Here is a 21,285-nt window from a genome sequence, read left to right as displayed (position 1 = left end):
ACATGGTGTTCAGCACTGATGTACCAGGATCAAGAAATTAATTTCTTGTGATTCTTGTTTTAAAAGGAAAGCCTTTGCACTGAAGCCAACGCTCCGTGGCGTATGTCATGGATTTTGAACTGCCATTTTCACTTTGATAGGCTGAAACAAACATTCACAACAAAATGTAAGCATTTCAAACAAACAAATAAATAAACAAACAAACACTTCTTTGCAATGCATACTTTTCTCCAAAACTGGCTTCTGAATGATAAGGATGTAATGAGAGGGCCCATTACCTTGCTGCAGTAGGGACATTCTCCAAAAACGACATTAAAGCTCTGCCGACTGGTTGGCAAACCTCTCAGCCACTGTGGTATGATAAAGTGAGCTCAGTACTTCATGATAGACACACCCAGATTAACCTAGTGGCAATCTTGCATGTATTCATTAGTAACGGGCAAGTAGAGGATTTTGTATTAAAATTTATAAATAACATTTTCTTTTTTTAAATTACATTTCATTAATAGAGAATCACAGTATAGTCACCTCATAAAGACAGGCCTGATGAAATGGCTGCCCACAGCGTGGGTCATTGCAGACCTGATCTGGGATGGCCGATTCCAGTCGATAAGCATAGCAGATGCCACACTCCATACTGAAGCTCTGATAAACATCCAGACAAATCATTTTGTAAACCCACAGCTACACTCAACAAAAAAATCTCATTTTTCCCCTCCTCAGATTTTGAGTTAACTGAACCTTCATAAAACTGTTTTCAAAAAAAAGGGGGGGGGGGAGCTTACATCTGAAATCTGCATCTACTTATCGCACTTTTGCCTAGTCTCTCATCCCTCTTTTCCTGATCGTTGAGGGGCTGTAATGCATGAGGGTTCATATTTGTTTCCACAGGGTGAGAAGACTCAGGTGGGCTTATCAACCCTGTGTGTACTTGACCTCCACTTCACAGAATCCTCCTCCTCCTTAGCAAGATGCCAAACTGAGACTGGAGAGCCTTCATACATCTTCCCCCATACCCCTTTTTCTGCTCTCCTCTTCTCTACTCCCCTCCACTCCACTCTCTGTTTGCATATTGCTTTTCAGATAATTAGAGGCTTTTTTTTCCAAGCAATCCATTAAAAGGATGGCAGGTAAAATTTAAACATCTGGTCAAGTAAACTTTTCGCTCTTCAGAATGTTAATGACGGCCAAGCATTAATCAGTGGTGCAGACTGCAAATAAACACAGCGCCCTTTCAACCCGCCAGCCGTCACACATGCGCACACACACACACAGAAAAAAAGATAAATTGTGGATCTATGATTAAACAGCTCTTGATAGTGCTGAGGATTCTGCCACCTTTGTTATTGTAATGATCTTATCTGTAAACAACCCAATTAAAGGAAATCTGTATCCACCTCTACCGATGATAAAAAAAAATTCTTGCAAACCTCAAATGTGATTGCACTGTGCAACTAATTATAAGTGGCGATGTGTGACATGAAAATATGCAACGTACAGATTTTTCGTGGGTGGCAGGCGACGGAAATTCTATCTCCATAACATCCTTCATATTCTGTAGGACACTGCAATCGGGGTTCCTGAGAGAAGAGGGGAAAATCAGACCTACATGCACCAATTAAACACGTGCAAACAAAGATGTGGTAGTGTGAGGGTTACATTTCAGTCATTAGCACCAAAAATGACCCATATGTATTGTGGTCAAGACATGGTTTATAGCTTATATTTGTGTTTTACTGAATTAATGGACTTCCACACGTAGAAACATTCACTAAATGCTCAGTACTGGTTTGCAGATTTTGTCCCTTCTCTGTGCAGCAGGCTGCATGTAGGACAAAGAAGCCAGTAATTACAATCTCCTTACCATAAATGCATGTTAGCGTTCAGCTTATTCCTCAGGGGTGTGACCACTGCAGGACACAAGTAAAATAACAATAACTGCACTGCGGCTTGTTTACCACAAGACACTACTACTCTAAATTGTTTTATAACCGACTATATATTTATATTCTTCAACATAATATTAACTCGAAACAAGAAAAAAAATAAATCACATCAATCAAGCAAAGAGTAAGCCAAACAAGCCCGAGGGAGGAGTGTTCTATATGAAGGTAAGACCTGTGCTTGCCTCCTAATGTACCAAAGCAGTTTCAATTAACTGCACCTCATCTCTCATTCAGTGCCCGTCAACTGATTGTAGTGCACTGACAGACAATGCAGAGCCATGTCATTTCTTACCACTAATCTTTACTCACGCTTAGAAATGCCACGGCAGAGCAGTAGCAGAGCCGGGAATTTCCTACTGTGACAAACAGTCTGATGGAGAGGGAAATATTCAAATAATTCACATAAAACGTGCTCATCACGGTTGTTCCACCCTGAGAGATCAATCTGGGAGGAATGTGATAGCCGCTCCCTCTGTTTGTCATTTGTAAATGCAAAAAGCAATATTTCTGTCTGACCCCTCGCTTGGAGGGTCTACGTCTGCCACTGTCTTGACTACTGAAGTGTGGATTTAATATCAATGAATAACATTGCTAGGCAACCAACAATATGTTCTGTGTGCCATTGTTAGCCAAGCATGACCTTGGATTTAAAGAAACAATCACAGAGGCTTAAATAGTGCCAACTGACCTCAATTCCAGCAAAATCTCTCTCGGAATCTAGAAGGACATTAAACCGCAAACATACTGTTGCTTGTCAGTGTGGCCAATCCTATTGTAGCGATCCTGAGTTAAATGTAATAAAACCTTTATGGGATGTACACTTATGAAGCGAGGTAATTGAAAAACAAGGGGATAAATGCAGTTGATGGATATGGATTTTACTTATGTGAAATGCAGTAGAACAGAGAGGTAATATAGTCTATAACTATGGACATAAATTTATGTTGTGGAGATTTGCAGATATGAAAATTCAGACCATGCTCAGCTCCAAGCAGGCAGCACTCTGGCAACATCTTTGGGTGTCTGGGGTCAATCTCGAGCTTTATGGAGATGTTGTTTCCTGGGTATACAAAGTCAGAACTCAATAGATGCAGTGTTGTATAGAATGCAGAAAACTGACAGTGAAGATTCCAGTTTACCAATGGCGATCCTCCTCATGGAATCTGCTCTGGTGGGCTTTTCAGGTTCCAGAACCCAGGTGTGCTCATCAATCTCATCTAACACTGTCCAGAACTCAGCCAATGCCTCCACAATCAGCAGGAACTGGCTATGGATGTGGGCTAGAGTGCTCTGCCAGACAAAATATTTTCAGCTAGTTAGGGCATGTGTTGGATCAATACTCAGATTTGGATGCAATACAAAACAAGACATCTTCAAATCTTCACAGAATACATAATCATTATTAAATTAGCTCAAATCTTGAGGAAAAATCATTTACTGCAGTGTTCACCATTAAAATATGAATCCACTCAAGAACACTAGCCAAACAGTAATGAATCTGGATCAGGGACATTTATTTACTGGTTATGGTTTCCGGGAGTATATCACTTAATTTGAGGGTCTTATACTGCAAGTATTTAAGATGAAGTGTATTCAAGTGTTCAACATGACATCTGAAGCACGGCAAGACAAGTATTAGAAGTGATTTGAAAATTTAATATTTACAATAAATCAAAAGGCATAGCCATTTTGTAAATTGTACAATGACAAAAAAAAAATTCATTATTATTATTTTTTTAGGTAATCCAGGCAAAATCCGTTAGGAATTTAAGTTTACATGACAAAAGTAAGAGAGGATTTGTCCTTACTTAAAATAAATACTGTAGGAGAGTGCTAGAGAATGTTTGGTTCTGTCCATCCTTAGCTATTTTATCCTGGTTTCCTCACTGCATTTAACATGCTAACAGCATAATTTCTGTTAATACATTGTTCCTTAATGAGCACCCACTCATCCCATTCCAATGGCATAGTCTGACTGACAGACTAATCCCAATTTAGAGTTTTATTTAAAAAGCTTAAACAAACAAACAAAACATGTAAGGAGTACTACCCCTGAATAATTTGAGTCAACATTAATGCTATGTAACGCTAGTGTCACTGCTTGGATTGACCTCCCATGGTCCAAAAAAGGAAAACACATTGGTAGGTGAACTGGCGACTGAAGAGTGTCCACAGGTGTGTGTGTGTGTGTTGAAATATGAAGACTAGCGCCCCCCTCCAGGGTGTGTTGCCACCTTGCACCCAGTGATTCCAGGTAGATGTCGGACCCACCAGAACCCTGAACTGGATAAGTGGTTACAGACAATGAATGAATGAACGAGCTATTGTAAATATGTACCATTTATAATGACTCCAACATTAGGTATAACAGTCAACAGCAGGTACATATATAATCTTGTTATACAGATCTACAAGATATAGACTGACATATTGTAAAAATCTGCAAGAACATTCTAAAACCACATGTCAAGAACAGAAGGGCGGGGGGGACACAAAAAAGCTTTCCACATCTCTCTGATAGCTTTCCAGCTTTCAACCAAACCACTGATTAGAACCTGAAATGAAAACGCTACTAATAATAATTCGGATCGGGAATGGAAGAAAACATATCCCATACATCAGAAAGCATGTGAATTTGAGCAGTAGCTTTTGATCACTGCACACCACAGACAGCTCATTTATAGCTGTGCATTACAGCTTCCTATAATTCTAACATACACAAACACACAGGGGGCTCTCCTTCCTGTGGAGCTTGCTCAGCTGTGAGGCAGAGCTAATGGTTTAAGTATGGCAGCTCATAAATCATGGTTGCTGATTGACAGGTAATGGTGGCTGGCCCTGCTTCACTCTGTGCTGTCAGAGTCAGCGAGTGCAGGTTGACCATGACGATCTCCTCCGAGAGCCACGCTCCCAGCCCTCGTCTTTAATCTCAGCCAACAGAGAGCTTTGGTCTGGACACCAGATCCTCTCCAGTCAAGTTCAAACAACTGGTTTATTTTATTGCTGCTAAAATCAAGTGTGTCCTACTCTGAATAGAGAAAAAAGTCTATGTAAATCAAAACAGAATCTTGAGAATTCTTTTAACACGTTTCCATTCCATTCCATTATTGATTTATTATAATAAATATGTATCATTAATTTATTGTAAAACATTCCAATACATTTTAAAATAATTAATTAATTCATTATCTGTAAGCACTTATCCAGTTCAGGGTCGCGGTGGGTCCAGAGCCTACCTGGAATCATTGGGCGCAAGGCGGGAATACACCCTGGAGGGGGCGCCAGTCCTTCACAGGGCAACACAGACACACACACACAGACACTCACATTTACAGACACTTTTGAGTCGCCAATCCACCTACCAACGTGTGTTTTTGGGAGGAAACCGGAGCACCCGGAGGAAACCCACGCGGACACTGGGAGAACTCGAACCCATAACCTCCAGGTCCCTGGTTGTGGGGGACTAACTGCTGAGCCACCATGCCGCCATTTTAAAATAATTTAAAACAGGAATTAAACTGTAAAACTACAAAATTAGTTTCAAAGTCTACAAAGCAACAAGAACAAAGCAGACTGATACTGGAAGTCAATTACTTTACAGTGAAGTGGCGACAGTGTTTAAGGCATAATTCTTATAATGAAATATCCACTACATCTTTCATGAACAAACATCATTTTATCACTCAGGACAAAAGCATATTGACTTAAGAGTAAAACTAAGTGGAAGGGTAAATGTTAAATCACCCTCGTCATCAGTAGCCTCATTTCGCTCCATTGTAATACCGCTGACCACATAATGCAGCCAATCTAGGAAGATTTCCAGGGAGAAGTATGGCCATATTTAGGGAGGTAATTTCATGCATTTCGTTTTTTGTCCCATAATTTGAGAAAGCTGCTGCTGATTATGTCCTTGATTCTTTGACACATTTCCATACATGCTAAATTGGAGGGAGGAGAGCTGAATACAACCCCATAGCTTGAGATTGACCACAACAAAACAAAAGACTTTTCTTCCAAGGCATTTCTTCCAAACTCTTTCACTAAACACGATGTCACAAAGATTAAAAGCTTTCTACAGCTACAGGTGAAAGAGATAGAATTATAAGATATAATCTATACATTGGGACACTGAATAAGGAAAACAGTACAAAGATACTAAGACTATTCCATCTAACAGAGGGGAAAAAAACACCTGCTGTTTTCTCAGGTGAAGAAGAGAGACACAAGCAGAACACATTAGATGTGAGTGAGCTTCCTCAACATTACAGCTAGCCAAGAAAAGAAAAGCACCTGATACAAGAGGGGGAAAATGAACCAAAAATGATGGGTCACTATGCCAGTACAGTGCACACAATTTAGCATTGCACAGGTGCAAAAACTCTGCAATTACTTTCCAATTAATGCCAGTTGTGTGATTATGATTATGCTTTTATGTGAATATATGGTCCAAGTAAAATGTCCTTGTAATTGAATTCCTATTGGAAAGGGGGCTTAAATGCAGACGGGCACAATGGATGTTTAGTGAGGTGACAGTCTGTTCACCACACTGTTAACTATTCCAATTAAGTCTCTGCTCATAATGGTCAACAATGCATATTCATAAATTCCCTGAGAGAATGGGTATTAGGATAAATAAATCAATAAAAGTAAAAAAAAATATATATATATAAAAGGAAACTACACTTAAAACCTTTAATTGTTCCTCTGGAAAGCCTTCTTAATGAGAGAGCTACAACAGATGTTGCAAAAGCAAGGCTACACAAAATATGTTGGAAATGCTGCCGATGTTGTATGAATATTTTCTTTTCTATTCAGGTTGCTACAGACATTTTTTTTTTTAGAATTTCCAAAAATAAATAGAAGGGGGATTGCCTGTCGCAAGCTCATCTTTTAAAATTATCATCAAATATATGCCCAGGAAGTGAGGTTTACTGGAGTGGTTCTCAAAAACGCTATAAAATAATTAAAATCTATATTCAAAGTAGGCAACTGGTTAGCTTTTTTCAGCCTTTAATTGTATAATGTTATTGTAATAAGCTTCACTAATATAGTAACCTTTCCGAATATATTATTATTTATAATCTTAATACCAACATTGTGCTATTTACAGCATTGTGTATACAAACACAAGACAGTAAAAACAATAAATACACAAATAATTTAAAATAAACTAATAATAAAAATGAAGTTACATGGTGCACAAACTGGAGAACAATCAGTCTCATGAAGCATTAGGATAGTGGCACCAGTAAATCTAAGGGTACAGAGCACTGAAGAACGCTGGATGGATAGGAAGCAGTAAAAAGACGCTTATACAAAATCAAGCAGAGTGGTAGACAGGGTAATTGATAAAGAATAGAACTGATATGTGCTGATTGCTTGGAGTGAAAACCATTTCTGAAGGAGTTGTGCATAAAGAGAAATCTGTGCAGAATTTCAAAGGGGTGACCAAAGAAAAGGAAACTGTGGTTGTCAAGAGATGAATAATGAAGGCATGGACTACTGCTTTAGCATCTTTCGTGTTAAATAAAGGACAAAATGCAAACAATTTCACAGAAGTGGAAAAATTCAATCTGATTGTGACATATAGAGCTTCAATATTCATATGCAATAATAATGAATAACAATGTTTTAAGTTATTAGATCAACAATGGTACATGCCTTGCACTTTTCTATAAGGGTTAAAGTACATACATAAATAAATAAATAAATAAATAAAATGTATCAGGTAACTGATAACAGGTTTGTGAAATGACATGATTTGACAATGCTTTTCCCTAATAAAAATAAGTAATGTCATATTCCATTGTAATGTGCTTAAATGCAGAAGATATGATTAGATATCACAGCATAGTTGTTTACTAAAATGTGAAGAAATGATAAATCCTAAAAGAACATGGGTCACGCAAAGTGAGTGAGAAAGTGAGCACAATAAATGACTCACCATCCTTGATTCAAAAGTACCAAAACAATGGGATGTTCTAAATGTGTTTTTATCTACAGATTCCAACTCAATATTTAGATGATCATGTGAAGATTAGTAATTACATTATCCTTTATACACCTATATATTTGTTTTCTTTTACAAAATGATGTGTCTTGCTACAGAAATATAAATACTATCAATGTTTTCTCTACACCTTTAGCTAGTGAATTTCTATTCTGCAAGTTTTATGCACACGTTTATGCACAAACATAGAACAAAAAGTAAGGAAATCTGTGTTTGGTAAATTATTTCTTTGTAGTAACAATGCTTCTTGGCTGTAAATCTTATCGTTGGAAAGCCTGTTAATTTCCCTTTTAAATGGTGACAAATCTGTAAGGAACATGCATTTGTGGGATGAGCAGTAGAGTTGAGTATGTGGGGAGTGCCCATGAAAAATTGCCCAAAACCTCTATGTCAAACCTCTATGTAAAGTTTGAAGAAACAAGACATAATGGCAATTTAAGAAATTAACAAACAGGAGCCTCAGTAGTGTGTGGAAGAACCATACACAGCCACAACAGTCTGAGACCTTATCCTCATTCTGGTCACACACTGCTGTGGGATGGTATCCCATTCTTCAACCAGCATTTGTCATAAGTGAACCAACATGGTTGTGTTGGTCACTCTTGCACCAACAGCACGCCCAAGCAGATCCCACAAGTGTTCAATGGGGTTGAGGTCAGGACGGTGGCAGGCCATTCCATCCTCTCCACTGCCAAATTCTGGAGGTAGTCTCTGATAAACCCTGCTCTGTGGGAGCGAGCATTGTCATTGTGGAGGATAGAGTTATGTACCAGACTGTGGAGATATGGGATTGCCACTGTTTGCAGAATTTAATCTCGATATCTCTCTGCTTTGAGACTGCCTTTAATGATGACAAGCTTCATTTTTCCAGTGAGGGAGATGCCGCCCCACACCATCACACAAAATAAGCTGTTTAACATTGGCAGAGAAAATTTGGCAAATTTTTCATGGGCACAACCCACAAACCCAGCTCTACTGCTCATCCCACAAATGCATGTTCCTTACAAATAGCACCATTTAAAAGGGAAATTAACAGGCTTTCCAACTGTATAAGATTTATTGCCAAGAAGAATTGTTACAACAGAAATAACCTACCAAACACAAATAAATATATACATATGGAAGAGAATGTAACATTATTAACAGAACTGGCACATCCATGATTAAGGCACATCCTGTGTGCACTCAGGTTTGATGAATGAGTCTCCAGGACACTGACTGTCTGACTGAGCTATGTTCCTGTGGAGTCACACCTGCACTCCTGCGTCTGCCACCGTACAAACAACCCAACTAGCCAAATCCTTTGATTTCTACTGTATACTACTTCATCAGACACACACATGCACTATGATACTACAATGCCAAACTGAAACTCTTCATTTCAATCTGTTTAAGACGTAGGCAGACAAGACCTTTTTTTTTTTTTTTAACAAAAGGAGATGCATCAAGGCATCACTCACCCAGCAGGTCCTCAGCCAGCAGAAGGCTGCTCTGTGCAGAGCTGGTCTTCTCTGTCAGAGAGCCATGTTCAGATACTATGCTACACAAGGAACAGTAAAACCCCACCAGAATAACCTTACTCACCTTCAACTAAGAAAAAAAAATACAACCGTGCACACATTGTGTCCTTTTTTGATGACAGCTACAACTTTACAGTCAATATACATACACAGAGCACTCAAACCAAAAGTGACCTTACAAGAGTTACACTCAATTCTATCAGCTTCATGTGCCATGTGTGTGTACTAACATACTGTATATACACATGGTTAGAAATTATATAAGACCAAATTTGTAAAATACACTGTGCTGAGTTTGTCTGTTTTTTTTTTTTCATTTCTATGGAAAAAAGTGTACAAATTATTCATGCCTTCCTCAGTAATCAAAGGCAAAGCCTTTATTTGCTAACACAGTAATCAAACACTTTCTGAACTTGCTAACCAGCTTTTTGCAGGTCTCCACTGGGAACTTGGACACTTCCTCTTTTGTAACAACCTCCAAGTCTTTGATCTTGGAAGGCTTCCTTGCCATCACTCTGGTCTTTATTTCCTGCCACAGATTTTGATAGGATTCAGATTTGGACTTTGCGTGGGCCACTAAAAAAAACTTTGTTATTGTTTCCTATTAAATGTTTCTTGTCCACTTTGGCTGTATGTTTACAATCATTGTCTGTTTGGAATGTCCAATGTCAAGTTTCTCTGCAGACTGTCTAAAGTTTTCCTTTACAATCTTAATGGAGTCCCATTATTTCATAATGTTGTGTACCATATTGGCTGAAAAATACCCCAAAAGCACTGCATTCCTAAAAAACATGCCATGTCCCTGTGTCCAGACAACTCAATTTTCACCTAGTATGACCACAAGACTGATGACCATAGACTTTCTTCTTTGTCCAGGTGAGCTTCTTTTTTCCTCAATGTTCGACATCCATGGAGACTAGGCTAGTGCAGTGCCCACTTTGGTGTACTCCACAGTGTTCTTGGTACCAGAACTGCAGATTCATTAGGATGGCCTTGGTGGTGATCCTTGAACTCTTTTTGGCCTCTTGTGACACCATTCTTGCTAGTGCAAATCCCCTTTTCATTTCTTAGAACACCCTTTGGGAATTTTCACAATGTGGAACTCCTTTTACCTTTTTGATTATACTTTACATTGTTCTCAATTTATAGTTGGAATGCTTTGTCACTTTTTTATTGTGTTTTGTCACTTATGTCATATGAGGAAAAAAGAAAAATAAATTGATGTCACTTTTCCACTGCATTGTTCCTACTCAACTCGGCTCTTTTGCTTGTTCAATAGGCAAATCGGGTACCTGGTCTCTGGAACTGGGGACTTTAATTGCTCATGCCCGATATGAAGCGAGCCAAGTAGGTATTAATTGTGATGTGTAAACTTTGCAGAGTGTTGTTTGCCAGAGAGAGTTTGGCGGTTACCAAGTGAACAGTACTTGTCTGACTGCATAGTGCCAAGTGTAAAGATTGGTGAGGGGATTATGGTGTGGGGTTATTTTTGGGTTTCCCCTTAGATCCAGTCAACGAATGCTTAATGCTTCAGCATACCAAGAGATTTTGGATAATTTCATGATCTCATTTTTTGGCAGCAGTTTGGAGATGGCCCCTACCTGTTCTAACATGATTGTGCACCAGTGCACAAAGCAAAATCCATAAATAGAACACCTTTTCTGCAAATGTTTGGTATTGTTTGATATTTGAATTGTTACTTTATGTAAAAACCAGGCAGATTACTTACAATAAGTTGTAAATAATAAATAATATCCAACTAAAACATATAGGGAAGTGATGACAAATGTAAGTAAAATTTGCATCATGAGATTTCCATTCTCAATTTAGACAATGAACAAATAATTGTTAAGCTAAATTATGACAATTGTCATGTACAAGCTCATGATCAGAACACATTTTGACAATTTTAATATTTGTGACATTAATAAGCATCTAAAGTGGCAAATATTTTAATTTGTGTATCTAAGCCTTGTCATTTTAATGTCCAACCATGGTTAAACTACGCATATTAGCAGTCAAAATTCAGAATCGAATATTGCAATTCACTAATGCAGAGCACTAATATATAAGTAAAGAGTATATTTCATTCTTCAGTTTTACATATTAATTTACGGAATTATGAAAGGCAACAAACCGTGAGATCTCCAGTTTTTTTTTTCTTCCCCAAAGTGTCCTATTAGTTATTTCTTTCACACCTTTCCAATTCCCCTTACTGTCCTCTAAGTTCATATGGCACAGTGTAAGCCTCTGAGAACTGTAAATTTTTGAGGAATGCAACATCAAAGCAAACCTTTTTTTTTTTTTTTTTTTTACACTGAACACCTTTCATCATTGAAACAAACACATCTTCAAATGCCAAACTTGAGGTAATTAGCGCTGTTGTGCTGGTATTGTTGAGTAAAAAAGCCAATTAAAAAATTTAATAAAGGCAAAGCAACTTGAGAACTCTGTACATAAATTTGAGGCAGAATACCTGTGGGGTCCATGTAATAGTCAGTGGGACAGGGAGATCTGCAGAGCATTCTGGAGCTTCAGCTGGGTACTGAGAAGAGCAGAAAATAGGGCAATACAATTATTAAGGACACTAAATTGTAAGCTTTGGAATGAGAAAAAAAGACCTCCAGAAAGAAATGCACTTGAAAGTAAGACAGCCAGCTACCTTACAAAAAAATAAATAAATAAATAAAATAATAATAATAATAATAATATTGACCTATCATACTATCAGACAGATGAGGAAAAACTGCCTGGATACTGTACATACCTGAAACAACCAGAATAAGATTTCTCAGTCACTCCATTCAAGATACGTAAGGATAATATACGTTACCAAATAAATTCAAGTCTTTACACTTAACCATGAGCATCTCCAAAAATGTGCTTCAAGTATTGTGAAAAAAAGCAACAATTTTAAACTCTATTCTCATGAACAGAACTAGACATTCTGCTATGAAAATATCTTTCACACCTAACATTACTGAAAAGGGGGGCACTGGCTGCTGGAGGTCCTGAGAGAGATGTCCTGCTCTATGAGGATGAGCAGATGTGAGGTAGGGGGATCATTGCTATTTTTACCCCTCAGTGGGCAGGTGGGCACAGAGGGTTCCTCACGCCCTGCTGAATCTCATCAGGACCCTGTACAATGCCAGCAACCTGCCGCTGGCATCTCTGCCCCACCACCCCTCTAAACCCAGTCGCTTTGGCCTTGCACTTTCATACGCATTCAGACAGACAGACAGACAGATACACACACACACACAAAATACAGGGGCTACAGCGCACCTCACACATCTCAATTTTCTGCTTCGGCCGTGGCCCCTGTAATCACTTTATGGAGATCACTCAAGCTCTTATCTCTTCCTATGCACATCTAACCTTCTCTCCTTTTTCCTGTAGGGGAAGTTACAATCATACCCCAAAATCTCTGTACACAATCTTCCAGTCACAGCACATTAGTGCCACTTACCTTAAGTTACCTAAACTCAACAAAAATATAATAAATGTTATGTATTTATGTTTAGCATTATAAATGTAATATAATGTTATTATAATCATTATTGTTATTATTAAAGGGAAACTACTGCATTTTCACATCACACTTACTGCTTCAATATCATTGTAATGGTTCACTGACCTGTAATTAGGAGAAGAAAATCTGTTATTGTTCTTTGGGCTTAGCACAGCAAAACCTGAACTATGTTACTATAAAAATCATAATAAAGTAATAAAGTAACAGCGAAATAGAAATATATACTTTTTGTTCAGAAATATCATTGCAGAAACAATTATAAAAGCCATGCCACAATGTTTAAGTAGTGTGGCATGGTATGGGAGAAGGGTACTAGAGCTATCACTCAAGTTTAGTTGAAAAATGTAAATGTGTGAAGATAAGTCATGAGATGAATTCGTCAGGATCTAAGGACGCAGTGGTAAAATCAGTAACGCCAGTCACAAAAGCAGGAAGAAAGTGGAATCCACAAGTGGCAGTTCAGGTAGCTAGAAGCTCAATAGAGTTAAGGGATGTGATTGGCCAAGTGCACTGTAGAAAAACAGGCCTGGGGTCAAGTGATTCGTGGAAATCATTTAGTAAGGCTATACCGCCAGAGAGAAGGCGGATTATAACTAGATTTATTTAAATGCAGGAAGAGGTTTACGGTGCGCAACAGCAGTGTCTGAGGCAAAACGAGGCCAGTGGCTTTGTTGTGAGAAACTAGAGAAGTGGAATATCATTTGGCAGGAGTTTAGGGCAATGGAGGCAATCTGTATAAGACGTCCTTCCAACCCCACGAAATCTTGGACAGTGGGTAGGTGAAGACCCTAGCAGTAGATTGTGCACATGGGGTTGTCATGCTTAAGCATATTCTATCAGCTTGTAAAGTTACTTTTTCAGAGTTGATACACATGGAGACAAAATCAGGTGCTTTGGGTTTTAGAGTGTTTACTGGACAGCAAATGCCTAGGTGTTAATGCATCTCTGAGTGTCTGTACTAATAAAGTTGTTTGGTTTGTGCGTCAGGAGGAAAATATTAGTGTGCGCACGCAGGCTATAAATATTGGTCGATGGGGTGAGGAAGTGCAAGATTAGATATTGCTGGTGAACATTTGCTGGGTCCCAGAGTGCACTGCGTTACACTTAGGCCAGACATGGTGCTGTTCTCTGAAAGTAAACAGATAGTTTACTTCATAAAGTTAACAATTCCATTTGAGGAATACAGTAGATAAAGCATTCGGAATGAACAAGCTGAAGTACGCAGAATTGGCAGCAGAGGTGAGGGAACGCATGTGGCATGCACATGTAAGACCGGTGGAAACGGGTGCCAGGGTATTTGTAGCAAAATCTGCCACATCCCTTCCTCTGCAGTTTGGTGTTAGGGCTGAAAAGTAAGGGCAGCACTGAAGGAGTAATCAGAAACTTCTGAAAGGTTTCCCATGTCTTTTTCTGGTTTTCTCTATAGTAGAATTGTCCAGTTATAACAAATAGGCAGTTATGTGACCAGTTACTTTCATGACTCAGATAGTAGTGTACATGAACAAATTGCCAAAATCTAAGCATATCTAGTATAATCACTTGCAGGCCAGTGTGGATTTATGTTGGTTGATGGTTAAAAATAGAGTAGGGCTATAATACTATAATAGGTAGCTTGGAGGGTGGTGGGGGGATGCCAGAATTTATTGTTGAGCCTTCTAGAGGTGTTGTGGGCTTAATTCAGCGAAATCCTGATGTTAGGAGTTGCAGTGGGTGGTATGGGTCCTATGGGCTGGGCCAAATAAGCAGTCTTAGTTGTTCAAGGTAGCTGGTTGCTCATCAGATCATAAATGGCCACAGCAACCTTAGTGGTTAGGTGAAGGATATTAATATGCCACAATAGGTGATAACACATTTTGTGGCTGCATGTAGTAAGAGAGTGGGATGTGCTATATGTGAAGCTCTAATTTGGCATAGGATATCTTATTCTGTGTATATTACCATACTGTCTTCCTATACCCAGTATATTTACCCAGTATATAAAGTATATAAAAATTAATAATAACAATACATTACATTTATACAGTGCTTTTCAAGAACCCAAAGACGCTTACAAGTTACAAGTAATGTAGCAACAGACACACAACATTAATAAAAAAAAAATAGATTTTGATTCTAGATATCTGTAGTCTCACCTTGGGCTTAAGCTTGACTGTAACAGCATGTTGGCGGCCAGAGGAATCCTCTGCCCTCAGCTGAAGAGTGTGGAAGTCTGTATCAATGAATAGCAGCCTGCCAAGCGAATCAATATGAGCAGACATCAGTGATTAGTACAGGTGAACTGTAATGCATACATACATGGAGATATTTATTAGGCATTCACAACAGAATGACAAGAACAAGACAAGAACAAAACCCTTCAGCAAATAAAGCTGTCAGAAATATGGGCAGGGCACTAATGGAAGCCAGTTTGTTAGCCACTAAGACCCATTGGCTATCATTTTAGATGTTAAACTCATATGAACCCAGTATGCCCTTTCAGAAGGTTTTATATGTAGTTGAGCCCGGTGATCTCCATTTCCACAGTGCTGCTCTGACTGCACCAGTTCACTGCAGATTTATGCCAGCTAATGCCCCACTGTTCAAAATGACAAGTTCTACTGCTAGTTCTACTGCTTATTTACAAGTCATGTCTGGATATAACTTGTGATTGTCACACACACACAAGCACACATACACACACTTTGCTGGACATCCCCATCAGCAAAGACTGTAAGAATACACATTCACCTTCTGTCACACTGCACTAAGAGCCACATAAAACACAGACAAGTCACACAATACAGTGTGTACCGCTCTATGCCTTTCTCCCCTCTACAGTTTTCTACTAGAATACACTCGCTTTTACCCCATAACCCATTTCCTCTCCCATCTCATAGTATCAAATTATCCCCTCATCGCACTAAGCAGTAGCAGCAATTCTTTCTTCATTCTCCCACTCTTGTATTCCATGTCAGAGCTTGTATCTTTCTCATTACCTCGTTCACTAACTGAAAGTGTAATTAACATACCCACCAAAGTTCTCATCTTTCTTAGCATCTCCCAGTATGCAGTCACTTTCTGAACAGTCGTTTTTCCCCTCATGCTTAGTTCCTCGCTTTTACACTCCATAAAGCAATGGGATGAATATCGCATTCAGTTACATGAACCTACGCCTCAGAACCACACAATTCATTCATTTCCACCAAACAGAAATCCTTTTTCCAAGACGGAATGCCATTCTGCTACTCTGCATTCTATAGAGATCACCAACCAAAGTATCAGGCCTTGCTGGCATTCAGCTCAGATGATTGAAACAGCTTGACAGCTTGATGTCTTGCTGTGAGGATTGATGAGAGCATTACATTTGCAACTACAAAATCAGCAGCGCTCATAAACGTTGGAAGGAACATTTGGTGTGTGTGCATACAAACAGGACACGGATGAAGATACAACAGTATAAAATTTGTCTAAAAGAGTAATTCAAAAATATAAGCTGTGATATTGTCAAGGCCGCTTTCCACGATTCAACACCGTGGCTTTCGAGAGCCAGCTGCTGAAAATAGTAAATGTTATTCCATTCTCACAGGTGCCACCAGAGATCATGTGTTTTAAAATATAAGTGCTAGCTAGACTGAGATGGCGAGTGGGACAGCCAATAGGAAACATTTTCAGGTGTCATTATCCTGGTGGGGTGTTAAAAGACTACCGTGAAAGCCTCGGTTTCTATCCCTCATATATGTGCAGGGTATGACAACCTCCCACCATGGTCCCTGTGCAATGACTGTCAAAAAAAGCAGAACTGTTTCAGATATGCATATCAGGGCAGAAGCTAAATAAGCCCAAAATAGCAAAATAATCTACATTGTCCTCTTTTGTTTTCTATCTTAATTATGGCTTGATTTACAAAAAACCCACAGCACATTCCGTGCTGTATATTCACCGCGTTCTAAGTGACTGGTCATTATGTGGGTCTGCAATTTTTCTTAATGCCCAACACTTTTGAGCTATATTGAGAATAAGAGCGGAGTGAAGAACTGACCCCATCTTTACAGTAATTAACACTAAACGTGCCTTCTTCAAGGCAACTAAAACTCATTAAAATGACCAGGTTCTGCAGCACTTCCCCCTTGCCTAAACCAATCAGAGCCCATAACTATGTCAGACTTGAGGCTATTACCACTGATACAAATTAAGGATCTTAATTAATCTCAAGTGCATTTACAGATAGAGCTGGTGTATAATACTTCTGACCGCAATTCAGGGCTGAAATGGGCACCTTGTCTCGTCTCTCTCATATAACTTCGACATTTCCCCATTAAACTTGAGAGTGGGCTCCCAATTAGAACAATTTGCATTTGCTAATATCATAATTATATCTCTGACCATTAATAGAAAGAGGAACGTAAAAGCCAACCAAAAATCACAGCATGACACATGACTTTCAAAGCACATAAGCTTTGTTTCTGCTACAAACAAAAGCTAAACAGATGAATATGTACATCTATCTGTCATGATCATAAGTGAAACTACAGCATGATGTAGATTAGGTGCATAACCAGAGATGAGTTAGTCTGAGAGACCACTAGCTGGTACAAAATATTTTTTTCTTCACCCTTTTTTTAAGGAATCTGTATTTGCTTAAGATTGCTTTCAAATTTAAAATGTTTTAAAAGCACCCAGAAATGAAAGAAAAAAAAAATAATCGTACTTATCCCATCCTAGACCCTCTATCTCTGTGATGAGTTGTGAATAGTATTGAGGTGGTGGGATGGACTGCCATCCTGGCTGGCTCTTCAGTGCCACTTCCTAAACACAAAAGGAAGACACAAAATACAAAAGTAAGGAGACAGGGAAGAAGGTAAAGGGAAAAAAAGACACACACATATAAAAATAAACAGAATTACCAACAGTGTTCTGAGCTCCACAATAAAACTGGACAAATCTGAAGAATGATGTAACCTCTGTTGAAGGAAAAAAAAAAGTCTTTTTTCATTGTAAGTCTAAACCAACACTATTCAACTTTATTCCTGTTATTTGATTAATGGAGGTGGTCATCAGGGTTAATAATTATTTAATGATTATTAAAATAAGGAACTTTGCTGCCCAAAGTAAAATCAGCCTGTAATATAATCCTTGAGCCCTGAAGCTACAGGAATAACAATATCAAATACTTCACATTAATTAAACAATGAACCAATGTAGTTTAGGCTGACAAAAAAAAAAAAAAAAAAAAAAAAAAAACACTAAAGGCAAAAAATGTGATTTAATATGATATTACCTGTTTTACAATATCCTGGTAATTCTTCAGTAACTGTTTTAGTTCCCAACAACAGTGTAATCTGCAAACCAAAAAGTCTTCAAAATAAACTGAGGAAAGGCCAGTACCAGGACAGACCCATAATACGAGATTTCTGTTTCAATCATCAAGCATCAAGAAGATTATTTAATCTAACATTATTCAAACTATTTTAATGACTCAAAAGAAAAGAGAGAAAAAAGGTATCTTTTACCTATCTTTAGTTGCATTATATACTTATTACATTATGATATGACAAACAAAAACACACTTAGTGTCAAAAATAAATAGCTTTCTCTATAATGTGCTTAGGTACATTTTTGCATGGCAGTTACCTTCAGTTAAAAAAAACAATAACAACAAAAAACATATATAAAATCTCATACTTGGCCTTTTTCAGCTGATGATCTGGAGGCAGGGATATTCTTATTCTGAAGTCTCTTTCCTGTCAATAGGGCACAAGCTCTTACTATTAAAAAAAACAACTGTTAAATGTATTTGCCATTCCACTAGCATTAGAACCCCCCAACTCCAGCAGTGAATTTATATTATTACCTTATTAATCTTAGCATGTAGTGTTTCTTAAATGCTAAAAGACATGTCATCAATTAAATAATCAGTCACAGCATTAAGGATTTACTTCTTGGAAATAATTTCTAAATGCATCATTCTAAAGAACCTACACTAGTTTTTTGGAGATTAACTGATGGCCAGAAGGAGACTTAAAATTTATATGTATTTACAATTATTGACTATCCCTTTTGCTTCTAGCCAAATGTAATGGTCACTGCTTACACTCGTAAACTTATATAGACACAGTTTCTAATGCAAAAGTCATTGATTTAACCCAAAAAGCTCATCTCTGTTCAATTATGTATTTAGAAGTTACTTCCAATTATACCCCATTATTGCACATTAATGGCAGTCTGACCGAAGCTTTTCTGGTATTACTCCACAAAATACATGTAACGATGCCAGCACTTACAAGACAGGGATGAGGTCCCTGGACTTTTTCAAACAAGGGAACTGGTACAGTTTCTATTTGTGCACCTTATTTTGAACAGAGTAAAGAGTTATGGCGCAGTGGATCTGTAATCTGATTTCTAATTTGTAAACAAAAGAAAGTCTCAAGGTAATAAAAGACAGGATAATGCTGAGACTGTGTGGTTTCTGTGGCTATTTTGAACTCGAGTTGAGGCACATCTTTTTTTCTCCACTGCTCTCGTTCACCAGTTCAGCATGATGGCTCTGGAGCCATACTCTACTCACTTTAACTTAAACAGAGAGAACTTGCATTGTTCAGTGTACTATACATCACTATAATCAGGACCCGCTGTAAACAATGGTTAGATCATGACATTTTATTGACTATGTGTTTATCTGTGACTCTGTCCTGATTTTCCCATCAAAACTGGTGTATACATGGACCGGCTCGCTATAGAGAACCAAGGTTCAATAATCCTAAACAGAATCAGTTGAAGTTTCTTAAATCTGTGGGGAGTGGCGAGGCAGCAAGGTTGATTTCTTTTTAAGTTACATAGTGCAGTTTCTGCAGTGCTGAGCCTCGACTAGCAATGACAGACACTCTGTTCACTCTACTACAGGTCAGTGTAGCATCATAATTATTTTTGAAATTTTTATGTACAAAAACACTACCTAGTGTTTCTTTTAATCTCCACTTGCCCCCTGACATTCGCCTGCAGCTCAAAGCCCCAGCACATTCGTTGACAGGTCCTTAAGTTTATGACGGAAGAAACTCTGGCTATCTGATATTTTCTGTTTGAGACTGTTTAAAGCGGTAATATTCAACATTTGCATTGACTGTTTATTTTGTTCATGATTTGTCTTTTAGCATACAAACATACATACACACCCGCATTCTATATATATTTTATATACACAGTTGTCTTAAATAATGTTACTAACCTGTACTGAGATGAATCCGTCGTAGATAGTCTTCTTCTTATCTAAAGCAACTAATAAAGGACTCTCTTTAAGCAGCGTGTCATCCATTATGGGAAAACACAAACCATAACTGCAAAACCCTAGAAATGCTGGCCCCTTTATTTAAAGAAATTGAGTAGCTACCTCTCCTTGTCAGTTTCAGTTAGCTTTGTTGCTAATGTTCTCTCATTTACTTCCAAACCAAAGCGTTAGACCAGCTTTACGACTCCTGTAACACTCTCGGTACCCATTGAGTTTATATAAACAACAATAAGGTAGCACTAACTATTTATTTATCGTGTTTTAATAACGACGACGTTACATATCTTCATGTAGTTGACAGCGAATCTGTAGCTAGTTAGTGGAAGCTATCTCCGGTTACTTTTCTCTCCGTGTTTCCCGCAGTGGACTCAAATCACAACTACGTCATCAAACTTTCACCAAGGGAACTTTATGTGAAGGCGTTGAGCGGAGAGTGAGTGAAAAATATCTAACAGCTCCCTGCTCCCTTTTCAGTGCACGACGTATATCATAAAACTGTGGCTTATACCCTCTAACAGGGCTCTAAATAATAAATAAGTCGTCGTGTAGCCTATTCTGAATATTAGTGGCTTTTCGCTGGACATACATGTCACTAGTTTGATGTAGAAGTATTTATTATTATTTCGTGACCTACATAGTGCACTAGATAGGAAGCACTGAGCCGTTTGAGACCTAATTAAATTGTACATCGTCAATCTAAAATAATCTGCTGTAGGACATTTTTTTCAAAACATAATTCATACTAGCTTTGCCACTTTAGAAAGCTCGGTGGTTTTTCGTCCTGTAATTAACAGAAATATTCCAGAAATAATGGTTAACTTTTAAGGTCGAAAGTTTATGTCGAACACGGGTGTGTGAACCGTTAGTTTCGCAGGGCCGTCGTTAGATATTATGTGCCCAAACTTCAAAACTGTAAACAAAGAAAGAGGTAAGTGGTTGTTACGGAGTTTAATAAATGTTTTTTATAGCGTTACACTGTAAAGTGTTGATGCTACATTTGGCGTTCAACTTTTTAC

At 38.2% G+C, this 21,285-nt stretch overlaps 1 protein-coding gene across 1 annotated transcript; it reads right to left on the bottom strand.

Annotated features, from left to right (window-relative positions):
• Positions 1-3: 3 nt before the first annotated feature.
• fancl (FA complementation group L) lies at positions 4-20,637 on the bottom strand. Its single transcript, XM_066679355.1, has 14 exons — positions 20,210-20,637; positions 18,670-18,728; positions 18,266-18,326; positions 17,892-17,948; positions 17,696-17,793; positions 15,141-15,237; positions 11,953-12,021; positions 3,086-3,236; positions 2,923-3,006; positions 1,865-1,910; positions 1,499-1,580; positions 529-645; positions 279-350; positions 4-141 (listed from the first exon to the last, which is right to left on the bottom strand). The coding sequence occupies exons 1-14, from the start codon at positions 20,294-20,296 to the stop codon at positions 106-108; spliced, it is 1,116 nt and encodes a 371-aa protein (XP_066535452.1). The 5' UTR covers positions 20,297-20,637; the 3' UTR covers positions 4-105.
• Positions 20,638-21,285: the final 648 nt, after the last annotated feature.

The sequence above is a fragment of the Hoplias malabaricus genome, chromosome 8 (assembly GCF_029633855.1).
Source record: "Hoplias malabaricus isolate fHopMal1 chromosome 8, fHopMal1.hap1, whole genome shotgun sequence".
NCBI lineage: Eukaryota > Metazoa > Chordata > Actinopteri > Characiformes > Erythrinidae > Hoplias > Hoplias malabaricus.
The sequence above is the reverse complement of the archived record's forward strand: the minus strand, read 5'-3'. Positions and strand labels throughout refer to the sequence as shown.

Excerpts from the sequence above, each read along its gene's own strand:
- fancl (XM_066679355.1), bottom strand. The coding sequence starts at position 20,296 with ATGGATGACACGCTGCTTAAAGAGAGTCCTTTATTAGTTGCTTTAGAT. Across the intron at positions 18,729-20,209 it reads ACGGATTCATCTCAGTACAG|GAAAGAGACTTCAGAATAAG; the intron begins GTTAGTAACATT and ends CCCTATTGACAG. Across the intron at positions 17,794-17,891 it reads TGGAGCTCAGAACACTGTTG|GAAGTGGCACTGAAGAGCCA; the intron begins GTAATTCTGTTT and ends TTTTGTGTTTAG.